The 13,433-nt window shown below is 42.6% G+C and overlaps 2 protein-coding genes across 10 annotated transcripts in view; both read right to left on the minus strand.

Annotated features, from left to right (window-relative positions):
• Nucleotides 1–10,295, minus strand: part of htt (huntingtin) — a 33,377-nt gene extending 23,082 nt beyond the window's left edge. For 4 of the 9 annotated variants that reach the window (XM_035659795.1, XM_035659788.1, XM_035659794.1 and 1 more), the window contains exons 1-17: nucleotides 9,902–10,295; nucleotides 8,146–8,229; nucleotides 7,308–7,440; nucleotides 6,958–7,017; nucleotides 6,687–6,766; nucleotides 6,218–6,356; nucleotides 5,851–5,992; nucleotides 5,532–5,710; nucleotides 5,244–5,448; nucleotides 4,833–4,880; nucleotides 4,468–4,545; nucleotides 3,945–4,348; nucleotides 1,472–1,598; nucleotides 1,244–1,359; nucleotides 1,026–1,137; nucleotides 510–647; nucleotides 22–180 (exon numbers count right to left, since the gene is read on the minus strand). In XM_035659795.1, coding sequence (XP_035515688.1) covers nucleotides 22–180; nucleotides 510–647; nucleotides 1,026–1,137; nucleotides 1,244–1,359; nucleotides 1,472–1,598; nucleotides 3,945–4,348; nucleotides 4,468–4,545; nucleotides 4,833–4,880; nucleotides 5,244–5,448; nucleotides 5,532–5,710; nucleotides 5,851–5,992; nucleotides 6,218–6,356; nucleotides 6,687–6,766; nucleotides 6,958–7,017; nucleotides 7,308–7,440; nucleotides 8,146–8,229; nucleotides 9,902–9,999 — 2,302 coding nt within the window. In that variant the 5' untranslated portion in view covers nucleotides 10,000–10,295. The remainder of the gene's footprint in view (nucleotides 1–21; nucleotides 181–509; nucleotides 648–1,025; nucleotides 1,138–1,243; nucleotides 1,360–1,471; nucleotides 1,599–3,944; nucleotides 4,349–4,467; nucleotides 4,546–4,832; nucleotides 4,881–5,243; nucleotides 5,449–5,531; nucleotides 5,711–5,850; nucleotides 5,993–6,217; nucleotides 6,357–6,686; nucleotides 6,767–6,957; nucleotides 7,018–7,307; nucleotides 7,441–8,145; nucleotides 8,230–9,901) is intronic. The other 5 variants (XM_035659796.1, XM_035659790.1, XM_035659789.1 and 2 more) reach the window with 3 other exon arrangements.
• A 681-nt stretch (nucleotides 10,296–10,976) lies between these two features.
• Nucleotides 10,977–13,433, minus strand: part of grk4 (G protein-coupled receptor kinase 4) — a gene marked incomplete in the record, with an annotated part of 39,932 nt that continues 37,475 nt past the window's right edge. The window contains 1 exon segment of the mRNA XM_035660029.1: nucleotides 10,977–13,433.

Consider the following 13,433-nt stretch of genomic DNA (forward strand, 5'->3'; position numbering starts at 1 on the left):
CACACACACACAAACACAAACCTGTTGCACTCTGCACACTGGCCAGCCAGGTGTGAATGTTGTAACGGGTTTTGGTAAGTGCTGCCTGTATGATGGCTGCACATAGGATGGCTGTGGCCCCTCTGATCTGGGGGTCCCCATGGTCAATGAGGCCCAGTACGTCACTGATATACTGCTGCTCTGCAAGGGGACAGAGAGAGACAGCAGGCTCAAAGACAGTCATCAAATGCATTTTGGAACCAACCAATACTTCCACTGCAGTGCTTATCAAAAAGGTATTTTTACATGTCACAGTAGGAAAAGTGCACATGTAAATAAAAATCAATGATGGCTGAATTCCATTTGTTTCCATTTCATAAAGTATACAGTCCTGGTATTAAGCATGCTGGCTCAACGGAGCCCTTGATAATGTTATTAGTAAATATGGACCTTTTGTGAATATAGAGCCATTCAAGTGTCACACATAATCTCATGATTAGGATTGTCTGTTTAATTCTTTGTGCCTGTACCTGCTACTGGAATGCCGTCCAGCGGCTCCATGTAAAGGGAATTAAAGAAGGACTCAGGATGCAGCGCTGCTGCGGCCCCGACACAGCTGACCGCCAGAGCCTTCACACTCACTCGCACCTCCTTGTCAGGGGTCAGACCTGGAAAAACAATAGCACAGCAAATATTGATATATATACACACACACACACACAACGTTGTTAGACAACAAGAAAAGAAGCCAAATAATTTAGATAGGGCCTTTTGAGCTTTTTGTGAGTTTCACAGCCACCGTAGTTTCTGCTACACACTTCAACAGTCTGTTCTCATTCACAGATTGCCAAATACAGATTTGAGTGGTGTTCAGTTAAACTAAACGTGACCACCATAGTATGGAAAACAGAGTTCAACAGTTACTCCATTTGTACTTACTTAAGTAGATTTATATCATTCTATTTGTATGCAAATACATAGAATGAAAAGATGATGTTTCTAAAACACACCTTTGGTATAGTTTGAGCAGTTCTGATAACACTCACCATTCTTTTGTCCTGTCAGCAAGAAGGAAGCAGCAAGAAGCCGTACGCAGTGCACCAGTGGCTCCACCCCCTGGTCTGTATAATGTCCAATTGGACCCTTTATCCGTGATGACTAAGAAGCAGACAGTTAAGTTAGAGTCAGACACATAATACGTAGCTCCTGTTACCTCCCGGTGTGAAACGCTGGCGTGGATGTTTTTGCGTGGGTGTTTCTTTACCTTGTTATCAGGTTCGGGTTCAGCAGGTTCGTCCTTTGGTATGAAGCGGTCCACGCTGCTGTCTGAACCCTGTCGGTTGTGACCACGGCCTTCAAATAGATGAGGCTTGCTCAGAGCTGCACACAAACACACACACAAACAATAATCAAAGCCCTGCATCAATAAGCAGAACCTGTCTTCAGTGCAAACCAGTGTCTTCTGTGGTCATATGTGTGTACCCAAACATACCCAGTGCTGACTGCAGGAACGGTTCTGGGGGTTCTTCTTGAGAGGAAGGTGCTGCTCCTTCATCTTCTTCATCCTGTAGTGTTCCAATCTGCATCCCAGAGTACTGGCTCTCACTGCCATCCAGCACCTTATGCACAGAGAAATCATCTCCAGATGGGAACTAAACTTACTTTACAGACACACCACATGCAAGAAATCTGAACTGCATGCAGAGGACACCTAAATAGTTCCGACTGATTCATTATTGAGTTAGATTTGCTGGATTGAGGACAAAGACACGGCATAAAAAATGACGACTAAAACTGCAAGTCAAACAAACATTCCCCTTCAAACTCTACTGAATCATGCTAGGATCAACACGATTTACAGCAAATCAACTACACACAGGAAAAAGCACAGGCTTGAGAACTCTTGTGGTTGCCACAATCCACCAGAGGAAGAGCAAGCTTTTGATCCAAACTGTTCAACTTTGAAAGGAATTCCTCTTAGATCAAATAAGCAAGGATCATTTTTAATAGATAAACTACATGGAGGTACACACACACACACCACATTTTACAGAGAACTATTTTTTCCTAGCAAGATCCATTAAATTCTTTTAATCCAAGAATCTGAAATAACTTTCACCAAGTTTGGCTTCCGCTGGAACAAAAGCCTGTCACAGCCTCCCGAAAAGGTAGAGGGAACAAAATCTGAAGGCCCAAACATCCTTCATGCTTCTACTTTGAACTCTTAACTTCAAGCCATCAACATGTGATGGGGTTGCTTTTGTTTTGTAAAGACTTTTCAAAAGCAAATCATTTTTAGGAGGGAATCACGAAAAACGAGGAAAAGAGGAAGGGTCATACTGTATTGTCAATGACAACAAGAGGGGAAAGTAGCAAAAAGCAGGGCAAAGTCTGTGCATGGGGTGTGAAGAACAAGCGAACGAAAGGAGAAAGAATGAAGAAAGCCAAAGGTTTCCAGTCAAGCAAGCCCCTCCCACTCTAATCGGCTGACCTTGTCACTAGTGCTAGAGGAGGAGGTAGCATAGAAGGAGGAAGAGGACGAGAAAGAGAAAGAAGACGACGAAGAGGAAGCAGTGTAGTCGCTGTCAGTGGCGTCCGGACCCTCGGTGGAAGTTGGCGAGGGTGGGGACGGCTCAATCACCCGCGGCAATGGAGTGCGCGACTGCGACGAAGTAGGGAGAAGGATGAAGGAGAGGGGGCAAGACCATAGAGGTAGAATTGTTAGAATGAACAATCTCATACCAAAATGTCTCTGGAGAGGAGCAGGTTAACAAGACCTGCCTCCCAAAAACCCAAATGATTGAACCAAGTGTGTGATATTGCATCCCTTTTAGTGGTAGTTTTATTATAAAATACTGTATATGTATCATACAATAGGTGAAAACTGACCCTACAAGTGTGTTGCATGTTGTAGTCCATTAATAACTTATTTAATGTATTAAAGCTATAATATGTAACATTTCTGCCTTAAAATATGAGTGACGTGGGGCATCGAACAACCAAATTTAAAAGCATATATTTTTTATCCCACCGATTTGAATCTTCACATAATTGTTTTTTGTTATTTTTATATCTCTGGATATATCTCTACATTCCTACCGGGTCTGTTCGTTTTGGAGAGGAGGAGACCTCTGCAGATAATTCAGCTTCGGGGAGAAACTTCCTGAACAATGAACACTAAGTAAGTAGTAAGTGAGTAATCTTAACCGGGGGTTGGTGAAGAAAATAACTCCCAAGATCATGTGAAAGCGGAAACTTTTTACAGATAGTACACTCAAGTATGTTTCTGAAAACATTTTAAGCAAGAAATAGGAAATGCGGTTGCAGAATCTTGATTTATATTTGACGAGCATTGCCTAGTTTGACGGTTTGATCTGAGTTTTGTGAGCTGCGTTGTGCTGGACAAACATCATTTGCATAAAGTTGAAGTTGAGTCGTGTTCATGCAAATTCCGATACGATGAACGGTCAGTCAACACGCCGCAGTATATCCTTCATGCACTGTGTGGCCGGACCTCCTGCTCTCCATTAAATGAATAGGATCCGTCGACTTGACATCAGCCGACGGATCCAGTGTGTCTAAATCATCAAATTACTGGAAACCATTTCCCAAATCATAGTTCTTAAGCTAATGGGCTAAAATACGTGAAACCACTGATACAGACCCTTTAATGCTTAATAAAAGGAAGGGATTGGAAGAAAGAATAAAAATGTTGTCCATTCTACAAATCCTAATTCTATGAAGCGTTGCATCATTCATAAACCGGGAGCTATGCCATTAGGGACATTAGGGTTCATAGTTAATTATAGCATTACATGATAATTAAGTCTTTCAGTGTCTAGGGAAGCACCCTGTCCTCTACATTTCACACAAACACACGTATACACAGAAGTAAAGTACTGCGTGTTCAAGCTGTATTATCCAACCGAATTAAATGTAGATCACATGCCCACAGTCACACTGACCAGTTCTGCTACGTCCGAAGGGGTGACAGCTGAGTCTGGTCCCTCGGTGGTGGTCTGAGAGGAGTCGCTGGGTGGGAGTGAACGATCATTAGTGCTTAGCAGAGCCCCGCCTTCGCCTAAGGGCCCTCCCTCCGGCATGGCGTTCTCTGGTGTGGTGTAGTCAGCTGTCTCTGGAGTAATGTTTGCCCCGCCACTGGAGCTCCGACTCAGCATTTCCTCCTCGTTGTCATTGGGCGACTCGGGGGTGTCTGATGCAGATGTCCCACCTCCACCACCACCCTGCTCTGAGGAGGCACTGAGGTCCACAGAGTCACCAGGCTGCAGGGTATGCTGGGAGGAGCGTGGCTGTTCGGTGATTATGTCCACCTGGCCTGTGGAGGACCCATCTGCACCAACGACTGACGCTAAAGGAAAGACATACGCAAAGCATATTTTTTACTGCTGAATGGGGCTTTACCATCTAGTTTTGTAGTAAGTACGGTCAGTAAGACTGACACTTTGCAGTCTGGTGGGTGCATCTTACCTGTGAAGGCAGTAGTGGTGACATCTGTTCTCTCAGCGTCATCCTCTAACCCATCCTCCTCCCCAGAAAGCATTTTACCTGAAAACAGGTTTAATGTCAACATCACATCAACACTAACACTAGTTACACTAGTGACTACAACCTGGGTGCAAATTCTACTTTAACTGACAACTACAAACTACAGTCTCATATTTCATGGATATATAGACTAAAAGGTAAATATTATGCATCATTAATGACATATAAAGAATTTGAAAGACAATCAACCACTCAGGTGACTCAGCCAGAGGTAAATTTGCTCAAACCCTGACTGAAACATCAGTAAGAGGGTAGAGGTGAGCAGAGGAGATAAATAGACCAGTCACCTCTCGGTTTCCTGAGAAGGAGTGGACTGCAGGAAGACCCTCCCCCCGCTGCAAATGGCAGGAAACAGGAAGTAGAAACAGGAGGTGAGGAAGAGAAAAGCAGCAAAAGCTCAGAAAGACTCATAGGAAACAACGATTATTTACAGAAGACAGAAAACAAGTTAGCAAGCAAAGAAAAAGGCCACGAACACAGATCGAAGCAGAAACTAGAGCAGAGCAACAACACCGTTTGGTCGACCAATTACCTTGCAAAGTCAATCAGTAAGGGTTAATGAGTTAAGAGCTACCTGAAGCATATACATTGGTGTCCCAAGGGCCAGGTGACCATGTAAAACGCCGCAGAGCCCATATTACATTGTTCAAAAGGGATAAGAAGCTTTATGAACAGTCTCATCTGACTGATGGGTTTACCAATGAACTCGAAGATGCTGCCGGAGCGTGCACGGCTCTCAGCGTCCTGCCGGAACACAGTGCCGTGGTGAATGCTGCCGGGGGTGATGAGCATGTGCAGGAGCTCTGGTGGAGGAGTCCTGAACATCTGCTGCAGGAGCTCCAGAGCGGCTGTGACCACATTGTGATCCCAGTGCTGTGTGTAGTGTAGGGTCAGTTCGTACACCTTCAGACACAAACATAGAAAATTTAGCCAAAGCATCATTAACACACAAACAAAGACTTCCACGCAATCTCTCTCGTCTCCACCTGTAGCAGTTGTTCAGGTGTTGGCTGGACATCAGCCTCCTTCCTCATGACTCCAAAGCTTCCTTTGAGGCTGGTGGTGTTGACTTGCTGCTGCAGCAGAGGCATAAGGTAGCGGAGGGTTAACAGCACCCCCAGAATTAGGTGGCTGGGGTGCTCCTCATCCACTGGAACCAGCAGACCTGGGAAAGGACATAATTGTCTGGTTGTATGCTTCCTTGTCCTGGGTCTGATACCAAACTAGCTCACAAATGTTAACTAAAATAAGCTTAACCATTGACCATGTCCAGAGTGTGTGTGTGTGTGAGCCTTTGTGTCCTACCCAGTAGCACATTAAGGAGCCATGTGTAGAAGTAGCTGGTGCGTCTGGAGTGTTGGCACACACTGACGGCTGAGCTGGCTGCTGTCCGTCGGATAGTGGGGGAGCTCACCTTCAGGTTGGCCACAAATGACTTTAGCAGCACCTAGGACAAAAATGGTTGGGCTACTATGATCGCAAGCTCTCGGGATTTACAGATATGCATTTGTGCTTGTGTAAGGGAGGTCCGGTTACTGCATTTTATTTTTTGTGATTTTTGTTAATTAGTTGGTTCTAAAAATGTAAATCTAAATTATTGTCCAAGACAAAAGATGAAGCGAAACAATTATCTAGAAACTCTTTTTTCAATGTTTCTGCTTTGGGTGGATACCTTGATCTCGCCATCATTGGCGAAGTGTCCCAAGGCGGCCATGATTTTGGGCATTGCGGCAGCCAGCGTTTCCTGTACGGTCTCCTCCTGCCGCTTGGTGATTCTGGCAAGGCATGGCAACAGGTTGACCAGGTAGGGTCTGAAGCACAAGAGATGAAAGGAGGTATAAGAATTCAAACAGAACAAAGTCATAAGAAGCACTTGAAACTGAGTTAGACAGCGACGGAGCTTCCACTTGCTAGTTGTGAGGCATGCAATGTTAAATACTTCAAAAATAAATCGGCAAAAGACATTCAACTTTACTCAGGAGGCAACCATATTTGAATTAGTTAAATTCATTCATTAGTCATTTACAAAATACACCAGAATTTGCTGTCCTTCAGGTAGGATTTCCCCCTCTGAGTTTTGGATAGTGTAATTTAAATGTGGCTGTCGTGTGAATGAAGTAAAAAGCTATTTCTGGGTATACCTGCATTTCTGTGGTCTGATGAGGTGTGCAAGCTCAGCAAACCTCCACAAAGCCGCCCTCAGACTCCGAGAGGCACCGTTCTACAGAGATACACAATTAACATCACCACAAGCACTAATATGTCATTCTTACTATTAATAAACCATGCCATCCTGGTGGAGAACAAACAAAAACTACATAAAACAATGTCAAAACCTCTTTTTTCTTCTCGTGAGAATAACACTGTTACATTTAAAAAATGACTCATTATATCAGACACATATGTCATTACCTTTTTAATTTCTTTGTACAGCTCCAGCTGCAGCCTAGGCAAGTTGGAGTCCATCAGCGCCTGAAGATAAATATCAAAATGATCATCTTGGGCAGGATGGCTGATTCAACAAAAAAAACTGATTTTAATTTAAATGAGAATACTGTTTTGATGTATAGTTTGATTATTATACATGTAATTATTGTTTCTGAATTGATTGATAAGGTGATAACACATCATGCAAACCCAAATCAAGGCCCCATGGTACCATGACCATTAACTGACGATCAACTTCTTGTCCTATAATTGAAGAAAAAATGAGGCACAACATTGAAAAGGGCCTTGCTGGAGGAATACAGGATCCTGCTCACTTTGATGATTTTGTTCAGGCACTCATCGGCTACCATCCGGACATCTGATTCGCTGTCATCGCTGCAGAGCAGGAACATCTCCATGGCGATGCCGAGCAGTTTCTGAAACTCTGGAGACGTTCTGTTCCCAGGACCATAGAGATGAAAAGAGAGGCAAATGTCATTATGCAGATAAATATTCAACAGACATTGTGAAACTATTCTAAACTGCTCACACATGAACACACCCAGTGACATTGTGTATTCTTGTCCCTGACACACAAACAAACCGATTAGTCTTGGAGTAGGTAGATAGTTTACCAGATTTAATGAGACGGGATGTGACTTTATAGATTTAATATAGTTTGTTGTGAACTTGAATAAATGCAGCAGATCAGGCTATTCTGGCAAAATATGTCTCATTCCAATTATAAACTAGGAAAATATGACAACCATTCTGTCATGTTTGGCAACAAAAATAGGGTGTGTACTGTCCAGCCAGGCAATGAAAAACACTTCTGCACGCACACTCACACTCACACTCACACACTAACCAGCTGCAGTGCATAAAATCAGCAGTGGTAAAATGTCGTGCCCCGAACTGAAAAATCATACATTGTTGTTTTTCCCTTTATTAGATAGGATAGCTGACGATAGACAAGAGAGGGGATGACGCGCAGCAAAGGGCCACAGGTCAGATTCGAACCCAAGGCCACTGCAGCAAGGATTTAGCCTTTGTACATGGCACGCTCTACCAGGTGAGCTATCTGGGCACATCGTTGTTCTCACAGACACCCTTACAATGTAAATTTCATTGAAGAACAAAAAAAAAAAAAAGGGTTCGATGAGCAAGGCCTACCTAAGAGACTGAGCCACAATGTTTTCACATATTGTCAGGCAGTGGGTGACCCGGTCCTTCTTAGTGGTAGCCTGTTCCTTTTTCCTGTGAAAGAGGAAATATGGGGAGGGTGAGACGAAGGGAGAGAAAATGAGAGGCGAAGACAAGGACAGATAAAGAACGATTGGAAAGAACAGCTGGGTTCAGAGACTGAGAACTGCACATCAGTCCATCTCTAAAGAGAATCCTTATTAAATATTTTTCTAATAGCCAAATAGCACAATGGGAGGAATACGGAATAGAAGTCAGTGCCATCTCATGAAACATTGCAACACTGGTCACTTCTGAAGAGGTCACTGAAAAGAATCAGTGTACATTTAAAGTCAAGTCAAATATAAGTCTTCTTTGATTAAAAGGCAGACATGTCAATTTGAAATGTTTTGAAGGGTCAAGGCACAAGACCACAATTTACTCTGCATCTAATTGTAAAAAAGCATGTAAAATAAAAATCCACAGAATGTAACATTGGGTAAAGCATATATGAATAACACTGCACATATGTATTCCATAATTTACACTATCAGTGATGCCGTTTGACAAACATATGTAATCACCATATTGATGTGTATAAAAAGCACCGGATGTGGAGTTGAAAGATCAACACTGTACAGCTAATTCAAGGGAGCTGCTGCTTTACATGATGTCATGTGCAAATACGTAGAAATGCAAACTGCAGACCTCCGTGTATGAACTTTCTAAACAAGACAACAAGTTGTTAACATGGTAGACTCTTTAGAGATGAGCCAGGCCTGCACTATATTGATCACCTGTGACCGTAACACAGTGCACGCCAGTTAGGATTTTGTCCACGTTGCTCATGACTTTCTGTATACAATAAGCAGACAATTATTAAAAGAGCAAAGCAGCAGCAGTTTTTCAGTTGCAGCCGTTCAGAAGCTCAATCCATGAGACCTGGCTATCCCCTAAACTAAGTCTTTATTGGCTCGCCACATTTAAACGTATTGAGTTTCAGCATCTAATCCTATCCAGGATAAAAGCTTTTAACTGTTACATGGACTAGAAGTTGTTGTGAATTTGGTACAACAAAAGCTTGACTGATAACCTAATCTAGATGTATGACATTAATGTAACCCGTCTGACAGTATATGACCTTAATAAACTAATAAACAGGGGGAAATAGACAATTTTAGGGATCTCTGGACTGGCAGATGAGCTGGGTGAGTTTTAACACCAACCCCACTTCAGGACTTGACAGATCTTTTTGAAATGAATATTGGACAGGTGTAAATGACGTCAGTCCAGGAGGCGACCATAGCAGTGCACCTGATCGTCGGCAAATCCAGTTACGATATCTGTCCAATAAACTACATAATGTTAGGTTGTGGCCCACACACGACTGTCCGAACTCACTGACACTGGCCCTTATACTTGGTGTCCGACCCCTTTATCAGGTGCGTGGGTATCAATTAGCAGACGTCTCCTACGTTAGCTCCCATTCAGCCAGTCCGACACTCACATAGTGTCAATATCAGGCGAAGAAGACGCCTCGTCGAGCATTGGTGCAATGTCGGAATCAATCTAAAATAGCAGAGAAGTTCAAAGCACAGCTTAGACTATGTTTGCTAGCTTGTGTGTTAACACAACTAGCCAGCAGTAACCTCAACCTCGGTTACCGGAGAGCCACTGCCGTTAGCTGAGAGCTAAGCTACCTGTTTAGCGGCTGTTAGCAATGAGCGTCAGACAAAAATCCACTTACTGCCTCTGGACGAGCTCCTCGGCGGTCGGTGGCCCCTGTTGCTGCTGGAACGACTTCAGAGACTCAAAGGCCTTCATCAGTTTCTCCATGGTGGCCATTTTAGCAATCAAGTGTAAGCAAGCAAGCTCGGCTAGCTAATATTTACTATGTGAGCTAACTAGCAGCAGCAGCAGCACGGTGGGTTAAGTTGTCGTAGAGAAGAGCGGTGCGTAGTGCGACGAGAGTGACAACACTGCTCGCGACAACTACCACCGGCTCTCCGCCTTCTTTTCGTGCAAGATGTCTCTTATTCTTTCACAGAGTTAGTCCTGAATGAACACAATGTTGGTTGATAATAAGCCATCTTTGATGCAGCGTTGCGTCCATCCGACAAATCAAACCAGGAAGAGGCATACGTGAGCTTGACAGAGAGGGCAGAGGTGAAAGTCAGCGGCCAATCAGACTGCGGCGTGGTGTTGAGTGACTGGAGAAAGAACCAATGGGTGACTGCGGGGTTTTTTTCTTTTGTTGTTATTGTTGCGGTCACGAGACCACTAAATCCCAGATTGTAAAAACATATTTGATCAACACCGATGCCGATTTGTGGCTCTAATCCGAGCGCCGAGGAAGACGAGTGGGAGGTGTGACAGTGGGGAGGCTAAAACAGCATCCTTTGAATTAATTTAAGAGGAAAAAAAAGACAATCTAATTTATCTTGCTCTCACCTTCATATGCTCAATTATACTGTAGTTCATTACACCCACCGTCTCAGCCTCAGAGGGAGGGACAGAGAATCAGTGGAGAAAAGCCCAAATGGAAATAAATCTCTAACTTTAATGTGTAGTTAGTTTCTATGGAATAAGTGGAGGGAGCTTTAATAAAGTCTTACCTGCAGCTGATATCCTTTAATGCCATATGTGCAGATACATATTGTGGCTTGGACGTAATCTAGGTCTTAGCACCAGACACTATTTTCTACTTATATTTTATTATTTATTATTATCTATCTACTTATTTTCTCCCATCTATTCACATTTATCAACAAACCAATTAATATATGACACAAATAAGTCAAGACACAAGTATTTTTATACAAATGGCAGTGTATTATTTCATAATTACAAATGTCAGATATGGTACAACAACCAGTGATACAACTTGTACAAGAATTAACAATGACTGCAGTGGTTGAACGACATGACTGTACAGATACAAAAAAAGAAGAAAAATCAAGAAGTCCCAGGCCCCGTTTGAATACCAATAATGCATTTGTTATTTCCCCCTTTCTTGAAAATATAATTTATCTGACATATCTGGACAGAGGACTGTGAAACCCGAGAACCTCCAAGCATTTATCCCAAAACTAGACTCGAGTGACATCAAGGAACTGAGGATCTCTTGCTTCTACACGTTGCTGGTGAGCGACATCCCCCGTGTTCAGGGGGAGACTCACCATCACCGCCTCAGAGGAAGGCAAGAGAGAAGGAATGCTTGTCATGTATTCAAACGGGGCCAACTCAGCTGGTCACCTTGCCATTTATAAAGTTGTCCTCAGATACCAGTGAGATATGTTGGCACTAGAAGGTCATCATTTACATATACAAGGAACCTGAAGTATTACAAACCGATACATGCTTGAGTAATAAAACATATGTATTTTTTAAAACAGGCATTACAATGCACTTAGTGCGGACATTCAAAACTGTTGAGCTGTTTAAAGTTCCTCTATGTGAAGGAATTTCTCTCAGAATGGACGGAATGGTTGAAAGGTTGAAAAAAAGGCGGGATGTCAGAACTTAAGTTGGTAATTGGCACATACAATAAAGGCTGACAGTCTTTCTTCAGTCAATTTTTCAGATAACAAAACAAGTTGGATTTACTTAATGTTGCTTTTGGTATCATTGGCAAAAAGTTAAAGACACTTCCTATAGTCATTGTCAAACACACCATAGTGCAATGAAACTAAACAGATATCTCTTTACTGCTATATGGATGGTATAAGAGTAAAGTTCAAACAATGACAGAGGCATGGGTGGCAAACACAGTAAGTTTCCCTGTGAGAGTGAGTGAATGTGTGTTAGAGCTTAGTTACATGTTAGAAATACATCATTTACAAGGTTTTTGAGGCTAAAGAGCTAAGAGGCTAAAATCTACATAGGCAAGAGAAATCAGCTTCAAAATGTGCCTGAGAGCAACAAAAAAATAACAAAAAAGACACTCAGAAACTCAAGTGATGACAAGCCAGCAACAGCACACGTTCGATTCCTGATTTTTGATAATGGAATGTGCAACAGGGTACAACATTTTTTTAGAATGGGCCAACAAATTAGTTACCAAAAAGGGGTATTATATGCGTACCATTTCAAAGGTAAGAAGTCTCGAATAGTTTGAAATTCAACTGAGTGACATTCAAGTCCCGATGTCATTTTGAACTATTGTACTGTTGTAATGCGTTAGATTGAACAAAAGCTGCATTTGCATACAGCGTAATATACACTCGCACACACAAAGCAGACATGTCCAGATTTGAGTATTCACAGCATTAAAACAGGTGGTGGGGAGTAAACAGCAACTGCCTCAAAAGCAAAATTCAAAAGCAAAATGGCTTCAAATGCCTCTGAAATGCCAATGAGAACAAACACACATAGTGGACATAGTGGATCCTGATTAGAACACGCTGGGAAATGTACAGAAAAATGTATTTGTTCATGATCGGTTAACCCGGAAGGAAACACTTCTTCTACAATGAAACAAAAGTGCACAACGACTGTGTTTCTGCAAGTGGTCGAGTGTTCCTGTACACAGATGATGGTAAATCTGCAGGTAGGAGTTTAAACATGTTCCTCCCCCTCTACACACACATACACATACACACACACACACACACACACACACAAGCAACTGTCCCAAGTCATTCCTATGAGAACAACATATTTAAATGGAATATTTAAAAGGTGAGCGCTATTAAGGTTAAGAAATCGAATTTTTCATCTAGTACAAACACAGCTAAAGCCACAGCATCTAACTGGAGGTCTACTAGTAGGATAAGTGGCCGACAGGCACCGTGCTATCTGTGATCAACAGGCACAGAGGCCAAAGCAGGCTGTATCTTGCGCAGAGGCTAATCGCTGCTGACAGCCAAATCAATGGAAGTTAGTTTGATGCAACAGCAATTTGTTTTTTAGATGAAGCCCTTGTCAGCTGCAGGTCAGATCTCTGATATAGTCCCATCATCCCCATCAGTCTCTGTGTTCCAACTCATTCTCCAGTCAACCTGTCCTACACTTTCTGTTATACTAAAAACATGGGTGGCAAATTACTAGGATAGTTTTCGAGGGAAAGGACTTCCACCCCACACATGGTTCATAATAACTGGACACGTCAGGAAAAAAACAAAAAGAAAGAAAGAAAAGCCAGGTAGTACAACAAAAGAAGCCAAGGAAAAAAAAAAATAGGATGAGGAATAAATACCAAAAATAGTTTTGCCTGAGTGATTCATGTAACAGACTTTGACTTAACAGCTGCGATCCCGAAGGAAACACTGTCCGGCATC

The sequence above is a fragment of the Morone saxatilis genome, unplaced genomic scaffold (genome assembly GCF_004916995.1).
Source record: "Morone saxatilis isolate NCDOM2014 unplaced genomic scaffold, NCSU_SB_2.0 Contig17, whole genome shotgun sequence".
Taxonomy (NCBI): Eukaryota; Metazoa; Chordata; class Actinopteri; family Moronidae; genus Morone; species Morone saxatilis.